Source organism: Poromitra crassiceps (genome assembly GCF_964638095.1).
Source record: "Poromitra crassiceps genome assembly, chromosome: 26".
Taxonomy (NCBI): Eukaryota; Metazoa; Chordata; class Actinopteri; order Beryciformes; family Melamphaidae; genus Poromitra; species Poromitra crassiceps.
In genome coordinates this window covers 4,869,968-4,890,110 of record NC_139640.1, presented here as the reverse complement: position 1 = coordinate 4,890,110, position 20,143 = coordinate 4,869,968, and the positions used below count along the sequence as shown (strand labels likewise).

Sequence of the window (20,143 nt, the reverse complement as noted above, 5' to 3'; positions counted from 1 at the left end):
TCACATGCAGCATGGTAACAAGGCTTTCAATATTCATCTGATCGACTTTATGGATCACAGACGCACCATCATGTATTAGGCACAAGGCTCATTCTTATCTTTTGGTTCCAGTTTTTTGTAAAGCAAATTATTCCCATGAAGTAGCCTAATTAGTGTCCGCTCCTCTTCTCTTCTCCTCACAGGGACACAATGGTTTTTTTTCTTCTCCTCTCCTCAGTGACAACATGTTTTCTTCTTCTCCTCTCCTCACAGTGACAAAATGTTCCCGGCTTTCGGCTTTGGAGCGCAGATCCCCCCCGATTTCAAGGTAATGTACCGTTCAGAGGAGAGGCCAAGGCTGGGTGCCGCTCCCGCCACCTGGTCAAAAAACTGATGTTTGGTCAGGACCTCTTGGAGTCACATTTTAAGGCACTGGGTACCCCATTTTAACTAATTTATCAACGCCACCTTTACCCTTAGCCAACAACTTGTGTTACGGTTATGGTGATGTAATGATAAGGACTTGGTTAAGGTTAGAGAAATGGATTGGTCGTAAGAAAAAGGTAAACAAATATATAGGTGGCCACAATGCCCTTACTGGCCACCGCTTTATGTCATTGTCAGACTCCCGTTGCGTCGATTTCAGACATCGTGAGTTCTATAGAAGTCTATTGGACTACCCTGCATGTTGTGGTGGTCCTATAGAAGTCTATTGGACTACCCTGCATGTTGTGGGGGTCCTATAGAAGTCTATTGGACTACCCTGCATGTTGTGGGGGTCCTATAGAAGTCTATTGGACTACCCTGCATGTTGTGGGGGTCCTATAGAAGTCTATTGGACTACCCTGCATGTTGTGGGGGTCCTATAGAAGTCTATTGGACTACCCTGCATGTTGTGGGAGTTCTATAGAAGTCTATTGGACTACCCTGCATGTTGTGGGGGTCCTATAGAAGTCTATTGGACTACCCTGCATGTTGTGGGGGTCCTATAGAAGTCTATTGGACTACCCTGCATGTTGTGGGGGTCCTATAGAAGTCTATTGGACTACCCTGCATGTTGTGGGGGTCCTATAGAAGTCTATTGGACTACCCTGCATGTTGTGGGGGTCCTATAGAAGTCTATTGGACTACCCTGCATGTTGTGGGAGTTCTATAGAAGTCTATTGGACTACCCTGCATGTTGTGGGGGTCCTATAGAAGTCTATTGGACTACCCTGCATGTTGTGGGGGTCCTATAGAAGTCTATTGGACTACAACGCATGTTGTGGGAGTTCTATAGAAGTCTATTGGACTACAACGCATGTTGTGGGGGTCCTATAGAAGTCTATTGGACTACCACGCATGTTGTGGGAGTTCTATAGAAGTCTATTGGACTACCCTGCATGTTGTGGGAGTTCTATAGAAGTCTATTGGACTACCCTGCATGTTGTGGGGGTCCTATAGAAGTCTATTGGACTACCCTGCATGTTGTGGGGGTCCTATAGAAGTCTATTGGACTACCCTGCATGTTGTGGGAGTTCTATAGAAGTCTATTGGACTACCCTGCATGTTGTGGGGGTCCTATAGAAGTCTATTGGACTACCCTGCATGTTGTGGGGGTCCTATAGAAGTCTATTGGACTACCCTGCATGTTGTGGGGGTCATATAGAAGTCTATTGGACTACCCTGCATGTTGTGGGAGTTCTATAGAAGTCTATTGGACTACCCTGCATGTTGTGGGGGTCCTATAGAAGTCTATTGGACTACAACGCATGTTGTGGGAGTTCTATAGAAGTCTATTGGACTACAACGCATGTTGTGGGGGTCCTATAGAAGTCTATTGGACTACAACGCATGTTGTGGGAGTTCTATAGAAGTCTATTGGACTACAACGCATGTTGTGGGGGTCCTATAGAAGTCTATTGGACTACCCTGCATGTTGTGGGGGTCCTATAGAAGTCTATTGGACTACCCTGCATGTTGTGGGGGTCCTATAGAAGTCTATTGGACTACCCTGCATGTTGTGGGGGTCATATAGAAGTCTATTGGACTACCCTGCATGTTGTGGGAGTTCTATAGAAGTCTATTGGACTACCCTGCATGTTGTGGGGGTCCTATAGAAGTCTATTGGACTACAACGCATGTTGTGGGAGTTCTATAGAAGTCTATTGGACTACAACGCATGTTGTGGGGGTCCTATAGAAGTCTATTGGACTACAACGCATGTTGTGGGAGTTCTATAGAAGTCTATTGGACTACAACGCATGTTGTGGGGGTCCTATAGAAGTCTATTGGACTACAACGCATGTTGTGGGAGTTCTATAGAAGTCTATTGGACTACAACGCATGTTGTGGGGGTCCTATAGAAGTCTATTGGACTACCCTGCATGTTGTGGGGGTCCTATAGAAGTCTATTGGACTACCCTGCATGTTGTGGGAGTCCTATAGAAGTCTATTGGACTACCCTGCATGTTGTGGGGGTCCTATAGAAGTCTATTGGACTACCCTGCATGTTGTGGGAGTTCTATAGAAGTCTATTGGACTACCCTGCATGTTGTGGGAGTCCTATAGAAGTCTATTGGACTACCCTGCATGTTGTGGGAGTTCTATAGAAGTCTATTGGACTACCCTGCATGTTGTGGGGGTCCTATAGAAGTCTATTGGACTACCCTGCATGTTGTGGGGGTCCTATAGAAGTCTATTGGACTACCCTGCATGTTGTGGGAGTCCTATAGAAGTCTATTGGACTACAACGCATGTTGTGGGGGTCCTATAGAAGTCTATTGGACTACAACGCATGTTGTGGGAGTCCTATAGAAGTCTATTGGACTACAACGCATGTTGTGGGGGTCCTATAGAAGTCTATTGGACTACAACGCATGTTGTGGGAGTCCTATAGAAGTCTATTGGACTACAACGCATGTTGTGGGTATGGTGGCAACTTATTGAAATGGAAATAAGGAACAGGGGGCAGTCCGGGGGGGGGGGGGGGGGGGGGGTCTCAGTAGTGACTTAAAGGTAACAATCACATAACTGTAATTGATTCAGCTTCAACCATTTACACATTATTATTATTATTATTAACACAAGTAAACACTGTTGTGCATAGCCTATTCCTAGATTATCATCCAAGAATTTTATTTGGGCGTTGAAAAACAAAAGTTTCTCATTCTTAATAAAACAGCTGTATTAAAAAACAAACAAACAGCAGGCTATTTTGATAGCCTATAGGTCTACCAGTAGGTAATAGTTGTTTATTTGTTTAACCGATGGGTAGCCTACAACTTCACATTGTCATGTAGGCCTACTTATTCAATTTTCTTTTAATAGTGCAAACAGCAACGTTACATAGGCTATTCTTTTGACTAGAACAAACCTGGTATGAAAGTTTAAATCATTAGTGCAAAAACATTTTAGATTTCAACTGAAATCGTCTGAAGACAACAAAAACAAATGGCATGCTACATTTGTATAGGTACAATCTAAATAGCCTACTCAATGTGCTGTCTTCAGAGTCTAGTTGAATCTAGCAACGCTGACAGCGCTTCAGTGGTCGTGACTCACAACAAACATGAGAGAAGCGCAATCTATGGTAGTTGAACGTACTGTAACATGACACCACAGACAGGGTGAGAGGCAGAGCAGCAGCGGCCGCGGGTTTAACTCGCTTAATACAAATAGCCCTTCTTCAATCGTCACTCTTTGCAATGCATTGTTTCTCCAATACGGGACAAAGCGCGTCCCGTATCAGTTCAATACGGAACACATCTTTTTGTTTACAAATACGGGACGATTCTGTATTTTAAGGGACGTTTGGCAACCCTAGTTACCCCGCACCTTGTGGGAGTTCTATAGAAGTCTATTGGACTGCCCTGCATGTTGTGGGAGTCCTATAAGTTTATTGGACTACAAATGCATGTTGTGGGAGTTCTATAGAAGTCTATTGGACTACCGTGCACGTTGTGGCAGTTCTATACGTCTATTGCAGTGGTTCCCAACCTTTTTTGTATTATGTACACCTTGAGCTGTTTTGCCATGCTGTTAGTACCCCCTCACTCATGCATGTACTTTGTACCGCAAGGAAACTGTGGCCATTTATCTGTGGTCGATGCTACTGTAGCTATGTGTGAACGTGACCTCTTCACAGAGTAGCCTAGTGTAAGTTGACACCTGCCGGAAATAAATGTTATTCCCCAATCTTTCCAAGTACCCCCTACAAGCTGCTCAAGTACCCCTAGGGGTACACGTACCCCTGGTTGGGAAACACTGGTCTATTGGACTACCCTGCATGAGTTAACATGACAAGAAGATAGACAGAGACAGAGATGATCAGATAGAGAGATGGAGAGTGTATTCCATTGTGGCAGGTTCCCACTATTTCCTTTGATTTTTTTTTGATCCATAGATCAAACTGACTTCCTGTCTCCCCCACCCCCCAGGTGTCCCACGACTTTGCAGTGAATTTTAACGAGGAGAATCCAGAGTGTGCAGGTAGGAGCTTCTGATTCTTTGATCTCTTTGAAACCAAACATCAGATATCTGATCCGGTGTCCACTCCTCCGATCTGCACGCTTTGATCAAAGACCGTGTAAAAAGTATGGACAGAGTCAGCGTGATGTGGGGCTGGGGTGGGTTTGCAGACCTCTCCACTCCACAGACTGCATCAGAGCAGTGAAGACCTCTCCTCTCCACAGACTGCATCAGAGCAGTGAAGACCTCTCCTCTCCACAGAGTGCATCAGAGCAGTGAAGACCTCCCCTCTCCACAGACTGCATCAGAGCAGTGAAGACCTCTCCTCTCCACAGACTGCATCAGAGCAGTGAAGACCTCTCCTCTCCACAGACTGCATCAGAGCAGTGAAGACCTCTCCACTCCACAGACTGCATCAGAGCAGTGAATACCTCTCCTCTCCACAGAGTGCATCAGAGCAGTGAAGACCTCTCCTCTCCACAGAGTGCATCAGAGCAGTGAAGACCTCTCCTCTCCACAGAGTGCATCAGAGCAGTGAAGACCTCTCCTCTCCACAGAGTGCATCAGAGCAGTGGAGGGCGGCACACTGTCTGCTGTCTGTCTGTGTCTGCCGTGCCCAGCTCTATTGATCTCCTGAATCTTCAGTTTCAGCCTCTGTCTTAAAGCTGTTACACACCAAGGGGCCCTATCTTCCAAATGGCGGTAATTTTGCGCTAGCGCCCCGTTTTGCGCCGGAATAGTGCCGCGCAAAGCCCTAATTGTGGGCGTGTCGGCCCGCTGCGCTTGGCGCCACCTCGGCGCAAACCTCCATATAGGCGTGTTTATGCCCAAAAGTATATTCACAGGACGGTGTGATCATGTCCACCCCCCTTAAAAGCCACAGCGTCATCGTCCTTCGCTGAGAGGGACAGAGTGAGAGAGAGAGAGAGGGGCGAGAGAGAAAGGGGAGATGGGGAGAGCTAGAGAGGGGGCGAGAGAGAGAGAAAAGAGAGGGGAGAGAGAGAGGGGAAAGAACCACAGAGGGGAGAGAGAGAGGGAGAGAATTGGAGGATGAACAAGTTCGGATTCAATATGGATAAACCATTAGAAACTTAAAAAAAGAATTGTAATAACAAAAATTGGTGCTGATGGAACGATATTCCATTTGAAACACAAAGGGCTGCCGCGCATTTACGCAGTGGATAATATCCCCATGGTGTTATATATGTCCTAAAGCGTGGCTTTAGGACATATATCCGTTTACTTAATAGGGTAGGGATGTCTGAGAATTTAATTCTAGACTATTTCAATAGCCTATATCAGAATTGTCCACTTGGGTTAAGCTATTGATTGCGGTCACGCCATCCACGCTGTGGAGAAGCGTGGTCTTCCATGCGTACAATTGCAGGGAAAGAGGTTACTGTATACTGGCCGGCACAACTTTCTCAAAAGTAATCTACGGTTATACACCTCACACACCACAGATCTGTATGGTCGAGAATTATGTAGCCTCGTAAAACCATGACAAATTAATTCTCATTTTTAAATCAAGGTGTTTTTTCTGCAATGTAGGCTAATAGTTGAAAATCAACGTGGCATTCTGAAGAGGGAAGAGAGTGTGCGCGCGCGTCGCGCAAGGTTTCGGAGAGAGGGACATCCATGCCGTACGTAATGTATCCAAGTGAGGATTTCCTGCACTGCGCTGAGAATACTGCGTGCGCTCAGGCGCAGTGGGGTTTTTAGCGTGCACCCAAGGCCATTTTTCCTAACAGCGCGAAAACGCCTAGTTTGGCATGGGCAACGCCCAAACCTGTGTTTACGCTCGGAACCTGGCGCTAGTATCTTGGTCAGAGTGCAAAATGACACTTGCGGGAGGCAGACGATAGCATTTGAGGTGCGCAATGGCCAGTATTTAGCACGGATACACCTGGGCCACGCCTACACCTGTGTCTGCGCTTAGATCCCAGCGCAAAACCGGATGGTGGAGGCAGACGATAGCATCATAAGACGCAGGGAAGATGGCATAAGAGGTGCGCAAACTGCTGCACCAACGATAGTGACTGTACCACGATACGGCCCGTTGTGTCCACATGGTGTGCAAACTGGATCACTGAACACATCCAGACAGATGGGACATGGAAACTGCTCTTCAGATTCAGGAGACAGCTGGCATTTACGACATCACTGATGATGTGACAATGACATCATCAGTGATTCATGACATTGCTGATGATGTCACAGACAGACAGCCATACAGGCAGACATGAGTGCATGATGTCATCATGTTATGATCGCATAATGTTGTCATGATGGCATAAATAAAGCCGTCAATGATATCATAATGCTATGATGTCAAATATTATTTGTATGCTGTCATAATGTTCTGATTGACATCATCAGTGAGTGCTCAAACATCATCAGTCATGGACTATAAATCATTCCCTCAGTGAGTTAAAAGCCAGTGAGTGAGTGAATGGGCCCTGCACTTCGAACTTGGCCCCTTGCAACCACACTCACTCATCGCTGATGACATCACCCACTGATGACGTGATCACCGATGACATCAGTCATGACATCACCCACTGAGAGCGACATCACCGATGACGTAATTCACTGATGACGTCACAATTGCTCAAGCGACATCGCTGATGACATCACTCACGGGTCACTCACTGATGACATCATAATTGTTCTAGTGACATGTCATCAATGTGTGTGTGTGTGGTGTTATGGACTACTTAGCAACTCAAGCAAGCAACTGCGGGTCGCGGCACGGTGAAACACCGCCCTATTATGTGCTCAGATACTAGAAATATTGCATGCTGGGGCTTTTCCTGTGTCTCTCCCCTATCTGTCTCTCCCCTATCTGTCTCTCCCCTACAGACTCATTAAGTATCTCTATCACACCTCTATCACAGACTTCAGAGCACACGCACGCACACACACACACACACACACACACACACACACACACACACGCACACACATATACACATGCTACATGTCTCAGCCAGTCGTCTGAAGGTCTCTCTCTCCTGCAGGTCATTCATCAGCTCTCTTAGCCACTTCAAGACTGCCGTTAATGAACACTGTGCGTGTGTGTGTGTGTGTGCGTGCCTACATGCGTGTGTGTGTGCGTGTGTGCGTGCCTACATGCGTGTGTGTGTGCGTGCGTGCCTACATGCGTGTGTATGTGTGTGTGTGTGTGTGAGAAGGCGATGGTGTTCTCTGTGACCTTCAGACACTAAATAACAGTACAGCTCCTCTAGGCCTGATGGGAAAGACAGAGAGAGAGAGGAGGGAGAGTGTGACAAAGAGCTAGAACTTTACACTTCCAAGAACTAGTGGCGATGAAGGGGGCAGCTGCAGCAAGGCCCTGTCAGAGGCCCTCCCCCTGTCACAACTTTAGCAAAGAGATACCTGTGATTCTTGTCAAAGTGGATATACATTTTATAATCATATTCAGCCAGACAGTGATATGGAGATTTACAATAATGAGCCTGTTTTTTTTTTTTTTTTTACGGGGGGGGGGGGGGGGGGTTGTCACCTGCCACCCCCCATTAACTCCGCCCATGCTGAGTGGAGGGGGGCTTTTAACTGTCTTAGTTCTATCTGACTTTTATTCTATTTGACTGTTTATTTTGGTTTTCATCCTATGATCCCTGTTTATTATTGTTGTATTGTCTTTCAAATTAATAATTTGAGAGTACTCTTCTTTTATTGCATCTGTCAAAGTAGGCCTACACTGTGTAAGCTCTGTTTTGAAAAGGTGCCGTAGTGTAAATAACGTGCTGATTCTGCTGTTTGTCCGGCAGGGATCCAGGGCGTGGTGGAGGCCTACCAGACCTGCCTGCCCAAACTGCAGCTGTACGGCCCCACCAACATCGCCCCCATCATCCAGAAGGTGGCCAGGTCTGCCTCCCAGGAACAGCACACCAAAGAGGCCATGGTGAGAGAAGGAGAGAGAGAGAGAGAGGGAGAGAGATAAGTACAGTATTGCTAAAGCACAAGGCTTCAATACGGCCATGCCAATACAACCGGTTTGAATGACATTGAGAGAGAGAGACAGAGAGAGGGGGGCAGAGATAGAGAGAGTGAGGAGAGACAGAAGTTGGGGTTTCCATCCAAATGTATCGCAAATTGCAACCACATTTTCAAAAAACCTGCAAAAGAAAATGCGAAAGTATGCATGTTTCCATCCACTACTGCTATGTTTTCGAGGACTTTTCCAGGTTGTTCCAGGACTTGATGATGTGCTCATGAGCTTTCCCAGGATCAGAACCGCCCGCCAGGCAAAATTGCAGCCCAATACATCCTGTGGTTGTGGGCGTGAGGTGTTTTCCAGGATTTTGCAGGACTTTCCAGGTTGTTCCAGGACTTGATCACATGCAGATCATTACCCCTGCCATGCAAAATGTCAGGCCAACTTCAACGTGTGTGTAGATACAGCAGGGCTTAGAACTCTATTTTTCCACTCAGGTTTCCTACAGTAACGCTACCTGTTTACACGCTGTATGTACTGTACATCAGTGATGTTCAACTCCAGGCTGTAGAGACAGAGGGAGAGAGAGAGAGAGAGAGAGAGACGGGGGGGGGGAGGAGAGATAGAGACAGAGTGTAACGTTAAGGACTGCAAGATGCTTTTTGATGGGCAAGGTTGTGTACATAATAGATTAGCGTGAATGTGAAAATAGAAAGTGAAACTGCGTTATCCTGTAACACCATGCTTGAGAAAGAGGTTGTTCTGTTGACAGAGTGGCTTTGGATTAGGGCTGCACGATATTGGAAAAAACTGACATTGCGATATTCCCCACCCCTGCGATATATATTGCGATATGAAAAAATAGAGATTTTCACCAGATTACCAGAATAGCTCTATTATAAAGAAAATAATACTTCTAGATTGATTTGGGTGATTTTGTAGAGGAGTCCATCTGATATTGGAGGGGAAATTATGTATTTTAATGTTTCTCAACCACTGGGCTGTGGCCTACTGGTAGGCCTCAGAGCACCATCTATCAGGGTTCATACACATTTTGACCAATGGATTTCCATGACTTACATACATGAAAAAGTGAGTGAGTTATGACATTCTACTTTAAAAATGTCACTAGCCTACATTTCACTTAGTGTACTGCAGCTTTTAAAGCCAGGGAAAGACAACATGTATGCCGTATCATCACCATATTTTACCATATCCAACATCTAAGACCATATAGTCTCATATCACAATATTGATATACAATTGATATATTGCCCACCCCTAATATTGAGTGCCAGAATCTACCGTTTCAATAAATCAACAATGAAACACCCCTGCCACTTTACACACTTGGTCTGACCCCCCGGAAACCCCCTCCAGAAACTACCAAGTGGTACACTCCGCATCTCTGGAGTTCCGGTTTTGGAGCGCACCGCAGTGCAGACAGAGACGACGATTCACATGTAGCAGCACTGGTGACAAACAATTCATTCGTGAAAAGTAATAAATATACATTTAATTGCCAAGATATGTCTCTTGTCTTTTTATTTTCACTGAAATGTTTTGTGTAAATGAGTCGCTATGTATGATTAACTCAACCCAGGTCCTTACACATCAAGAGCGAATATATGGCACGAAATTGCGATGCGAGTTTTGACCCACCTGTCAATCACAGCCACAGATGTGTACACGTCGGAAGCGAACTACTGAAAAATCGACCGTGGTTCGAAAAAATAAACACCGCAATAACGCTCGGCGAAACTTCGCCGTTGGTATGCATGGTTGCATTGACTGATATAGGTTCGGATAATATTATTGACGTGCGAATTAATCGCACGAAAAAAACGCTCCCGATGTGTAGGACCTGGCATCATCAGAGCCTGAGGGGGAGAGAGAGCTGCGGTGATACACGGACAACTTCTCAGTAATAATCACTTTAGCCTTCTTGTCATTATATTATGTTGCTGTCTTGCTTGTTGGTGTTTCAAGAGTAAATATCTCCACTCCACAGACATGTTTGAGTTACAGCAGCCAGCCTGCTAGTGCGCTGCAACCTGTGGACACATCCGCCTACGCAATCACATCGTTTACATCCGACGGGCTACTGTCAGCAACGCAACATAAGCAAAAATAATTCAATTTAGCTCTCTGTCCATTTTGTTGTGTTGAAGCTAAGCACTACAGTAGTAGGGCATCTCTCACCTTTGAGAGAGACTGCATTTCACTCAGTAGGCTACCCCTAAAGTGAGAGTTTATCAAGCAAAATGACGAGTTAATTTACTTTTAACATCGCACGCCCTGCGATGTGACTATTGCGCATGCGCACATCGCGATGACGATGTGTAAACGATATATCGTGCAGCCCTACTTTGGATGGAAGCGTCGACTGACGCAACGTATTGCAATGTGGCTCCAACTGTCTTTTCTTTAACTCGAGGTAAGCGGTCGGTTCCACAATGAACGTTTTGAAACTCACCAATACCATTGTGGTGTAATGAGATGTGTTGTGGTCCAGACCAAACAAATCAGGTTAGCCATAAAGAATGTTAGCCATAACGTTAGCCCCCGAGGCTAACGGTTCAGTTCCACAATGTCATGTTTTGAAACTCACCAATTATACCATTGTGATGTAATGAGATATGAGATGTGTTGTGAACACATAATGTTAACCACCATGCACTGCAATGCATGGAGTCTGGCGGAAAGCCGTAGAAGAAGGGTGGAGGGATCCTCTTAAAGGGGCAGCGTCACAGCATAGTTTTGGCATAAAATGTAGTTTCCAGGACTTTTTTTTTAAAATATATATTTTTTTTCCCCCCCGATTTTTTTATCCCATTTTTATCCCCCTTAGTGCTAATTTACTTTTATTTATCCTGGTTGCTACTCCACCCTCTGCCGATCTGGGGAGAGCCGAAACTGGCTCCATGCTTCCTCCGAGACATGGGCAGTTAGCCAGCCGCTTCTTTTTAGTTTCCAGGACTTTGCAGGTGGTTCCAGAATGTTCCAACCTGCCCATGACCTTCCCCGGATGATAACCCACCTCCATGCAACTTCTGAGCCCAATCGGTCCGGCGGTGGGCATGTATAGATGACAGACACACAGACAGACACACAGACAGACAGACACACACACACACAGACAGACAGACACAGACACACAGAAAACATAAACTTTATTATGTAGATTTTCAAAGGGGAGGGGGGGTAGATCATGTTGAGCTGGTCACTTTGAGCAGAAGAAAGAATTCCCACACACTATCCAGTTACTGGCAAACTTTATTAAACAACGTTTCGGTCACTCAGACCTTCATCAGGTAAAATGGAGAATAAACAAAATGAGACAAGTATTCATATTCCACACGTCGCAGGATGCGTCCAATCAGGGACCGTGAGCTGGCTGGCAATCACTCCCACATGTTGTGTGTGTTTAGCAAATCACAGAGGGCACAGCCCTTTCCACACCATACAAGGGAAAATTGAACATGGCAACTAATGATGAGGAATCCAGAGTAATTAAATGATAAACAGTATATATATATATATATATATATAGGGGTTGGGGAGAAACGTTTGCCGAAACACTTTTCCCTCTTTGATCATTGCACTTCTCTGATACTCTGCCTCTCTCTCTCTCTCTCTGTCTGTCTGTCTCTGCCTCTCTCTGTCTCTCCCTCTCTCCCCCTCTCTCTCTGTCTCTCTCTCTCTCCCTCTCTCTGCCTCCCTCTCTGCCTCTCTCTCTCCCTCTCTCTCCCTCTCTCTGTCTGTCTGTCTCCCTCTCTCTGCCTCTCCCCCTTCCTCTCTCTCACAGCAATACTTCATCCTGCTCATCCTGACCGACGGGGTGATCACAGACATGGCGGACACGCGGGAGGCCATCGTGGCGGCGTCCCACCTGCCCATGTCCGTCATCATCGTGGGCGTGGGGAACGCAGACTTCAGCGACATGCAGATGCTGGACGGAGACGACGGGATCCTGCGCTCGCCCAGAGGAGAGCCGTGCCTCCGGGACATCGTCCAGTTCGTCCCCTTCAGAAACTTCAAACACGTGAGTCCACACAGAATACTGCACTCCATGCATGATGCATGAAGAGAAGACGTGAGACTGGACTTGACCTGTAGTACTTTGATGACTTGAGATGGTTTCAGTGCAGGACATCTCCTGGCTTGGATACATTACGCATGTCCCTCTCTCTCAAAACGTGCGCGCGCACTCCCCCCCCCCCCCCCCCCCCCCCACCCCGCCCCCTCTTCAGAATGCCACACTGATTTTCAACTATAGCCTACATTGCAGAATAAACACACACCTTGATTTAAAAATGAGAATTTGTTTGTCATGGTTTTATAGAGAGCCGCAGGAACGAGTCCGGAAATCATCGATGCTAACACTCCTGGTTCTTCACTGTTTTCGCATATGGGAGTTTTGAATGGGTTTTTGCTTCTAATAATCTCTCTGGGCAACGCTGGCTTAATCAAACGCGAACCAGTGTTTAGTAACATCATCTTCATACACGAGGACCACTTTTATGAGTTTTGAAGCTTTTACGTGCCGTTAAAAGGGCGGCTAGCTAGCAAACGGCTAAATGAGACTACACTGTTGAGTCGACGGGGATATTATACATCAATAACGTCATCACTTCAAAGGATGAACACGGACATTTTCTTTCCCTCAGCTGGTTCAGCCCGTTCAGCCCGGGGTAATCAGTGCACAGCAGCGCACACATCAACAACAGTCCAGGTTGAGTGCTGACGTGACGTGGAAGCCTATGCGACACTGTGTGTAGTTCTGGATTAGCTTAGCTCGAGCTTTTTACTTCTAGGGCTCGCATTTACGCTACAAAATTCATGAAAGTGGTCCTCACGTGTGAAGATTATCCGACTGAACTCTGGTTCGCGTTTGATTAAGCTTGCGTTGCCCAGAGACCGTATTTGAAGCATCGCGGCAAAAACCCATTCAAAAATCCCATAGACAGAAACAGTGAAGAACCAGGAAGTCCGGGACTTCCGCGTTCTGACTACAAGAATACGTCATCCCTGCGGCTCTCTATTGGGCTACATACAGTAATTCCCGACCATACAGGTCTGTGGTGTGTGAGGTGTATAACAGTAGATTACTTTTGAGAAAGTTGTGATAACCTCTTTCCCTGCAATTGCACACATGCAAGACCACGCTTCTCCACAGCGCGGATGGCGTGACCGCAATCAATAGCTTAACCCGAATGGACAATTCTGATATAGGCTATTGAAATAGGCTAGAATTAAAATCTCACACATCCCTACCCTATTAAAGAAACAGATTTTTTTTTTTTACATGTGTATGTTATAGCCTATATGAACAAAACGTCTAATTACAGTAAGCGCATGCTTTAGGACATAACACCATGGGGATATTAGGGGTGGGAATCACCAGATGCCCACGATACGATACTAAAACGATACTTGAGTCACGATACGATAGTATTGCGATATTGCGATATCGCCGATATAGCGATATATTGAATATTGCGATATTTCGATATATTACGATTTCTCACTTTTTCAACTGCAAATGATGTCACCAAAGGAAAACTTTGTCAACATCTGGTTTATATAAGAACAATTTTTCAGTCTGTACATCTGACTTCAACCATTTTATTGCAGCAACATTGTCAAGTAGACAGACCAACAACTTTCATAAAGTCATGTCATAGTTGCATGCACCTGACAAACTGAACTGTTTGTTACAGTCTACTTACAGTCCACCTTAACTGGATGTGTGTGTGGGCTACTGTACTTAGGTCGTTTTTGAACAATGCAACTTCACTTCACTTGCACAAAACATCTTGTGCAGCCCATTCAGTAACTGGGGAATTTGTAAATTACTGTTATGACAAAACTGTTACTGTTAAAAACAAAATGAAAATATGCTACCGTTTGTTTACTGCTGGCCTTGGAACTAAAGTTTATAGTAGCCCGGTGGCCTGGCATGGCAATATGCAATATCGATACAATATCGTCAGGCAAAATATCGCGATACTATGGTGTATCGATTTTTTCCCCCCACCCCTAGGGGATATCCACTGCGTAACTGCGCGGCAGCCCTTTTCAAATGGAATATCGTTTATCTGTATATTGAATCTGAACTTGTTCGTCCTTGTTGTTGTTTTTCACTTGCCCAGAATTGCCTTCCCCCAGATGGATTCTTTTCACTGTCATTTGTAGCATTGTGCTTTAGGAAACTATTGGCCTGCTGGTCATGTATCAAGTCTGTCTTTCTTATCTCTACTTCCCCTCTTGCCCTGTGTCTCAGTAAAAGCACCCTGCACTCAGCGTGTTGGAAGCTGCAGCTCATCCACCAGGCTGTGTGATTTCTATTCGCACATAGGTTACGCAATAACCACGCCCTGTGCCCGCCTACGCAGCAGTCGAGCACCGGGATTGGCCAGGAGCAAGTCTTTTGTGAAAAACTGTAAAACCAATTTTTGAGGGGTTAAACTACTTGGAGTCATTATAAATGGAGTCGTTATAAGTGATGACGTATGGGAAAGTCAATGTAATAATAGTTGTGTTGAAGGGGACTCTTGTTGTATTGTGTGGTTAATTGAAAACTAATGATGTTTGTCTCTGCATATGAGGGGCTGCATCCTTCAATGGGGGATTCATGTCCCTGCTTCTGACAGGGGAAGGCACCAGGACTGCTGCCTACATACTGTAACTGGACCCATTTGCAGGGGCTTAGCCTACTGTATGTGTTTGGTTTAGTTCAGTTTTGTCTTGTCAAGTTTTGAATAGTGATCTGTTTATTAAGGACAATAAAACCTTTTCGAGTCGTTTGTTGGGGAAAGCCATAACAAAACTGCCTAGAGATCCATTGTGGGGGGTGAGAGAGAGGACAAGGCAGGAGAGAGAGGGAGAGAGAGGCAGGAGAGAGAGGACAAGGCAGGAGAGAGAGGACTTCAAGGCAGGAGAGAGGACAAGGCAGGAGAGAGAGAGGACAAGGCAGGAGAGAGACGCAGGAGAGAGAGGACAAGGCAGGAGAGAGGACTTCAAGGCAGGAGAGAGGACTTCAAGGCAGGAGGCAGGAGAGAGAAAAGAGAGGACAAGGCAGGAGAGAGAGAGGACAGGGAGAGAGAGGACAAGGCAGGAGAGAGAGAGGACAGGGAGAGAGAGGACAAGGCAGGAGAGAGAGGACAAGGCAGGAGAGAGGACAAGGCAGGAGAGAGAGAGGACAGGGAGAGAGAGGACAAGGCAGGAGAGAGAGGACAAGGCAGGAGAGAGGACAAGGCAGGAGAGAGAAGAGAGGACAAGGCAGGAGAGAGAGAGGACAAGGCAGGAGAGAGAGAGGACAGGGAGAGAGGACAAGGCAGGAGAGAGAGGACAAGGCAGGAGAGAGGACAAGGCAGGAGAGAGAGGACAAGGCAGGAGAGAGGACAAGGCAGGAGAGAGAGGACAAGGCAGGAGAGAGAAGAGAGGACAAGGCAGGAGAGAGAGGACAAGGCAGGAGAGAGGACAAGGCAGGAGAGAGAGGACAAGGCAGGAGAGAGGACTTCAAGGCAGGAGAGAGAGGACAAGGCAGGAGAGAGAAGAGAGGACAAGGCAGGAGAGAGAGGACAAGGCAGGAGAGAGAGGACAAGGCAGGAGAGAGAAGAGAGGACAAGGCAGGAGAGAGAGGACAAGGCAGGAGTGAGGACTTCAAGGCAGGAGAGAGAGGACAAGGCAGGAGAGATAAGAGAGGACAAGGCAGGAGAGAGAGGACAAGGCAGGAGAGAGAGGACAAGGCAGGAGAGAGGACAAGTCAGGAGGGAGAAGAGAGGACAAGGCAGGAGAGAGAGGACAAGGCAGGAGAGAGAAGAGAGGACAAGGCAGGAGAGAGAGAGGACAAGGCAGGAGAGAGAGAGGACAGGGAGAGAGGACAAGGCAGGAGAGAGAGGACAAGGCAGGAGAGAGGACTTCAAGGCAGGAGAGAGAGGACTTCAAGGCAGGAGGCAGGAGAGAGAAGAGAGAGGACAAGGCAGGAGAGAGAGAGGACAAGGCAGGAGAGAGAGGACTTCAAGGCAGGAGGCAGGAGAGAGAAGAGAGAGGACAAGGCAGGAGAGAGGACTTCAAGGCAGGAGGGAGAGGACAAGGCAAGAGAGAGAAGAGAGGACAAGGCAGGAGAGAGGAGTTCAAGGGATGGGATGAGGGAGGGGTGGGGGGAGAGACGACTTCAAATCCCCTGCAGGAATTGAACCTGCACTTCTCCGCATACAATGCGGTCTGTTAAGGTGACTGCCTTAACCCCTAGACCATCAGCCTAGGTAACTTACAATGGATCTCTAGGCAGTTTTGTTATGGCTTTTCCAATGAAAGACTTGAAAAGGTTTTAGTGTCCGTACCGGGATTCAAACCACAAACCTTTGGGTTGGAAAGCATGGTCTTTCACCACTGGACTACAACCCAGCTCAAACACACAGAACATGCAGCAAGTCAAATATATGTGGTTAAGATTGGGGTTTTCTTAACCACGACCATACCCTAACCAAATTGATATGGTGGTGGGGGGGGGGGGGGTATATATATATATTTTTTAATATTTTGTTTTCAATTATTAATATTATTATTTTCACATTTACTAATCATTAACCACTCTATTCAGGAATTGACCGACTAATCAGCAACTATCTAATGATTAACTAATATATTCACGAACTGACATGTATTAATCATTAAAGAAACAGTTAACTACTCTGAGTCTGCACTGAGTGCTCATAAGTGTCAAAATAGAAAACCAGATTCAAACATAGGCAGAATGGTTCCAGGTCCATGTTTATCATACCAGAATGTTAGCACAACAATACAAAACTCACAGCAACAAGTAGACCAGTGGTTTATTGATAGTATTCTGTGACATCACCACACAGACATCTTGGTCTGATTGTAATCAATTAACAGGTGATTACAATCTAATTACACACACAGCCAATGAGCTGTGTGTAGTGTAAAGTGCCATATTGGTGGGAAATGCATGTGACATCATGGGAATACTATGAATAGACAAGTCCAAGTGAATCAGTTGTTATTAAGCTTTATACGAGGCGGACAAGTCTGTTGTGGCCTTCACCTTGTCAGTCTCACGTGAGCATGGGCGCCTGGCCAATCCCGGCGCTTGACTGCTGCGTAGGCGGGCACAGGGCGTGGTTGTTGCGTAACCTATGTGCGAATAGAAATCACGCGTCACAGACGTGACGCTGTGGCTTTTAAGGGGGATGGACATGATCACACCTGTCAATACGTTTGGGCATAAACACATGTGACATGTCGTAGCACCAATGAGAGTGATTCATTTTCAAATAGTCAACAGATTCAAGTTGGGTGAGTGTGCTGCCCTGATCACTAAAGTCGTTATTGATTGGTGGATTTCAGGGGAACCAATCACTGGCCAGGATTCTGACAGCAGTGTGCAGCGATAAGTGTCTCAGACACAGAGAGAAAGAGAGAGCGAGAGAGATATGCAGCATGTGTATCAGAGCAAGAACTCTCTAAAGAACTACTCAAGTCATGACTTGAGATCTTAAATGACTTAGATTGGAAGTGATTCTCAGTAGGTAGCTAACATTAGAATACGATGGGTCAAAATGCAGAGGATGAATTTACAAACGGGGACAATAAATGATAATGTATGATATAAATCGATATTAAGTAATGTAACTAGACTATGAAAGACTGCGTTGCAGTGGGGTGAGATAGCTCCTAAAGTTGTTGCCCGACTCATTCCATTGTGTGTCTAATGATAATAATGTTTATGTGTCTTGACGGTATATTTTGATCGGGCTTCCCTGACTGTGGCTTTGCCAGACATGTCAGAATCAGAATCACTTTTATTGCCACAGTATGCAAGTTACATACGAGGAATTTGTCTTAGTGTCTGTATGCAGCGTAGCGGTCACATCAATATACAGAGATAAGAAGTAGGAAGATAACTAAAGACAATCACAAAGTTGCAAGTGCAATCAAATCGAGTATACAATATGTACATGAGTGGTGACGTGTTCTGTGGATGATAAATATGGATTTACGTTGAATTTACATGAGATTTACAGACTGAGTTAAATAGACGTTAAATAGGCAGTGGATTTACATGAATTTACAGTCGGAGTTAAATAAGAGTTTACATTGAATGTACATGAAATTTACAGGCTAAGTTAAATAGGCATTCAATGTGCAGGGAATTTACATGAATTTACAGTCCCAGTTAGACAGGCATTAAAAATGTCATTGTGCAGATACCCTTTTTAATATATATATATATATATATATATATATATATATATATATATATATATATATATATATATATATATATATATATATATATATATTTTTTTTTTTACTTGTTACTTGTACTTAAAGTATTGCACTTGTCGTCTGTTTTATTAACGTGTTTGTACGTGTATGTTCTTATGGCTGCAGTGTGGGTGTTAGCCCAAGACAAATTTCCCACCCGTGGGACAATAAAGTGAATGTTGAATCTTGAATAACTGTGGGTGTGTCTCTCTCTCCTGCAGGCGTCTCTAACCCTAACCCTAACGCTTAGTTCACACAGAGAACCTACGCCTTGCCTTGCCTCAACCCACGCCTACGCCTGCAGACCTTGAGCTGGGCGTGAACCTATTACACATTTTTCCGATCACACCGCACGCCTTTGCACGCTGAACCTGGAGCCGAGTCACAAGCGCCTCTCCTCTCTCCCGACTGTATTTTTTCACGTGTGGTCCCGAATTATCATAGGTAAAATAAATCTGATATATTTAATGTTCTATTGATGCTGGATATGTATAACCAGGTCTGACTATAGTCGGACATTTTAGAGAGGTGATCTTGCAAGAATATGTGCTGGCACAACAACACCATCTTGCTTCTTCGGTCGCTATTCTCTCTCATGAAGATTTGTTTGCAGACAGGGAGAAAGCCCCACGTGATAGCCACCCGTCAATCTCTCTCTCTCTGCTCAACACTGTTGTAGTAACTCCATTTTATTTTGAAATTCAGTTGACTTTGCCATTTCCCACGGATATTGTCGCGTTTTTCTTTCATGGCTTGACAGAAGAAGCCTGCCTGCACGCGCCTTGTCGGCTTGAAAATAGAACTCACGCCTAAACGATCAAATCGGCAAGGCACAGGCGAGGCGTGGGTACACGCAGGGTTCACGCTCAGGCGCCCAGTGTACACAGCCTCGTTGACTAAAACGGACGCCTATTTAAAAGCGTGGGTAAAGGCAAGGCATAGGCAAGGCTTGGGTCCCCGGTGTGAACCCAGCCTAACTGTCTCTCTCTCCTGCAGGCGTCTCCGGCTGCTCTGGCTAAGAGTGTGCTCGCCGAAGTTCCCAACCAGGTGGTGGACTACTACAACAGCAAGGGCATCAAGTCCAAAGTGGCCAGCCAGTACCAGTCTTCCAGGCCCTTCGGCCCCTGATCGCACAGCGCCCGCCCGCACGACTTTTCTCTGTTGTTCGTTTATTTGGATGTTAAAGGCGCTACGTGAAGCATTTTAACATCGCTAAATTAATTCGCTCATTCATTTACAGACATTAGGAGGCCTATAACTGCTGTCATTCAGAGATGGGAACTTGGACTGGCGACTCATCCTCAAAAGACTTGAGACTCGACTCAGACTCGAGATTTGGGACTCGTGAACTTGTGTGTTGTTGTTTTTTGGTGCATAAACATTAAGGAAATGTCTACTACTATTAATAATATCAACTAATCAATGCTGATACTGTCTGCTAATAGATACAGGAGT

At 45.7% G+C, this 20,143-nt stretch overlaps 1 protein-coding gene across 1 annotated transcript in view; it reads left to right on the top strand.

Annotated features, from left to right (window-relative positions):
- LOC310798843 (copine-4-like) overlaps positions 1-19,816 on the top strand; it is a gene marked incomplete at both ends in the record, with an annotated part of 110,534 nt that extends 90,718 nt beyond the window's left edge. The window contains 5 exons of the mRNA XM_083661403.1: positions 253-307; positions 4,398-4,449; positions 8,223-8,356; positions 12,198-12,434; positions 19,685-19,816. Coding sequence (XP_083517529.1) covers positions 253-307; positions 4,398-4,449; positions 8,223-8,356; positions 12,198-12,434; positions 19,685-19,816 — 610 coding nt within the window. The remainder of the gene's footprint in view (positions 1-252; positions 308-4,397; positions 4,450-8,222; positions 8,357-12,197; positions 12,435-19,684) is intronic.
- Positions 19,817-20,143: the final 327 nt, after the last annotated feature.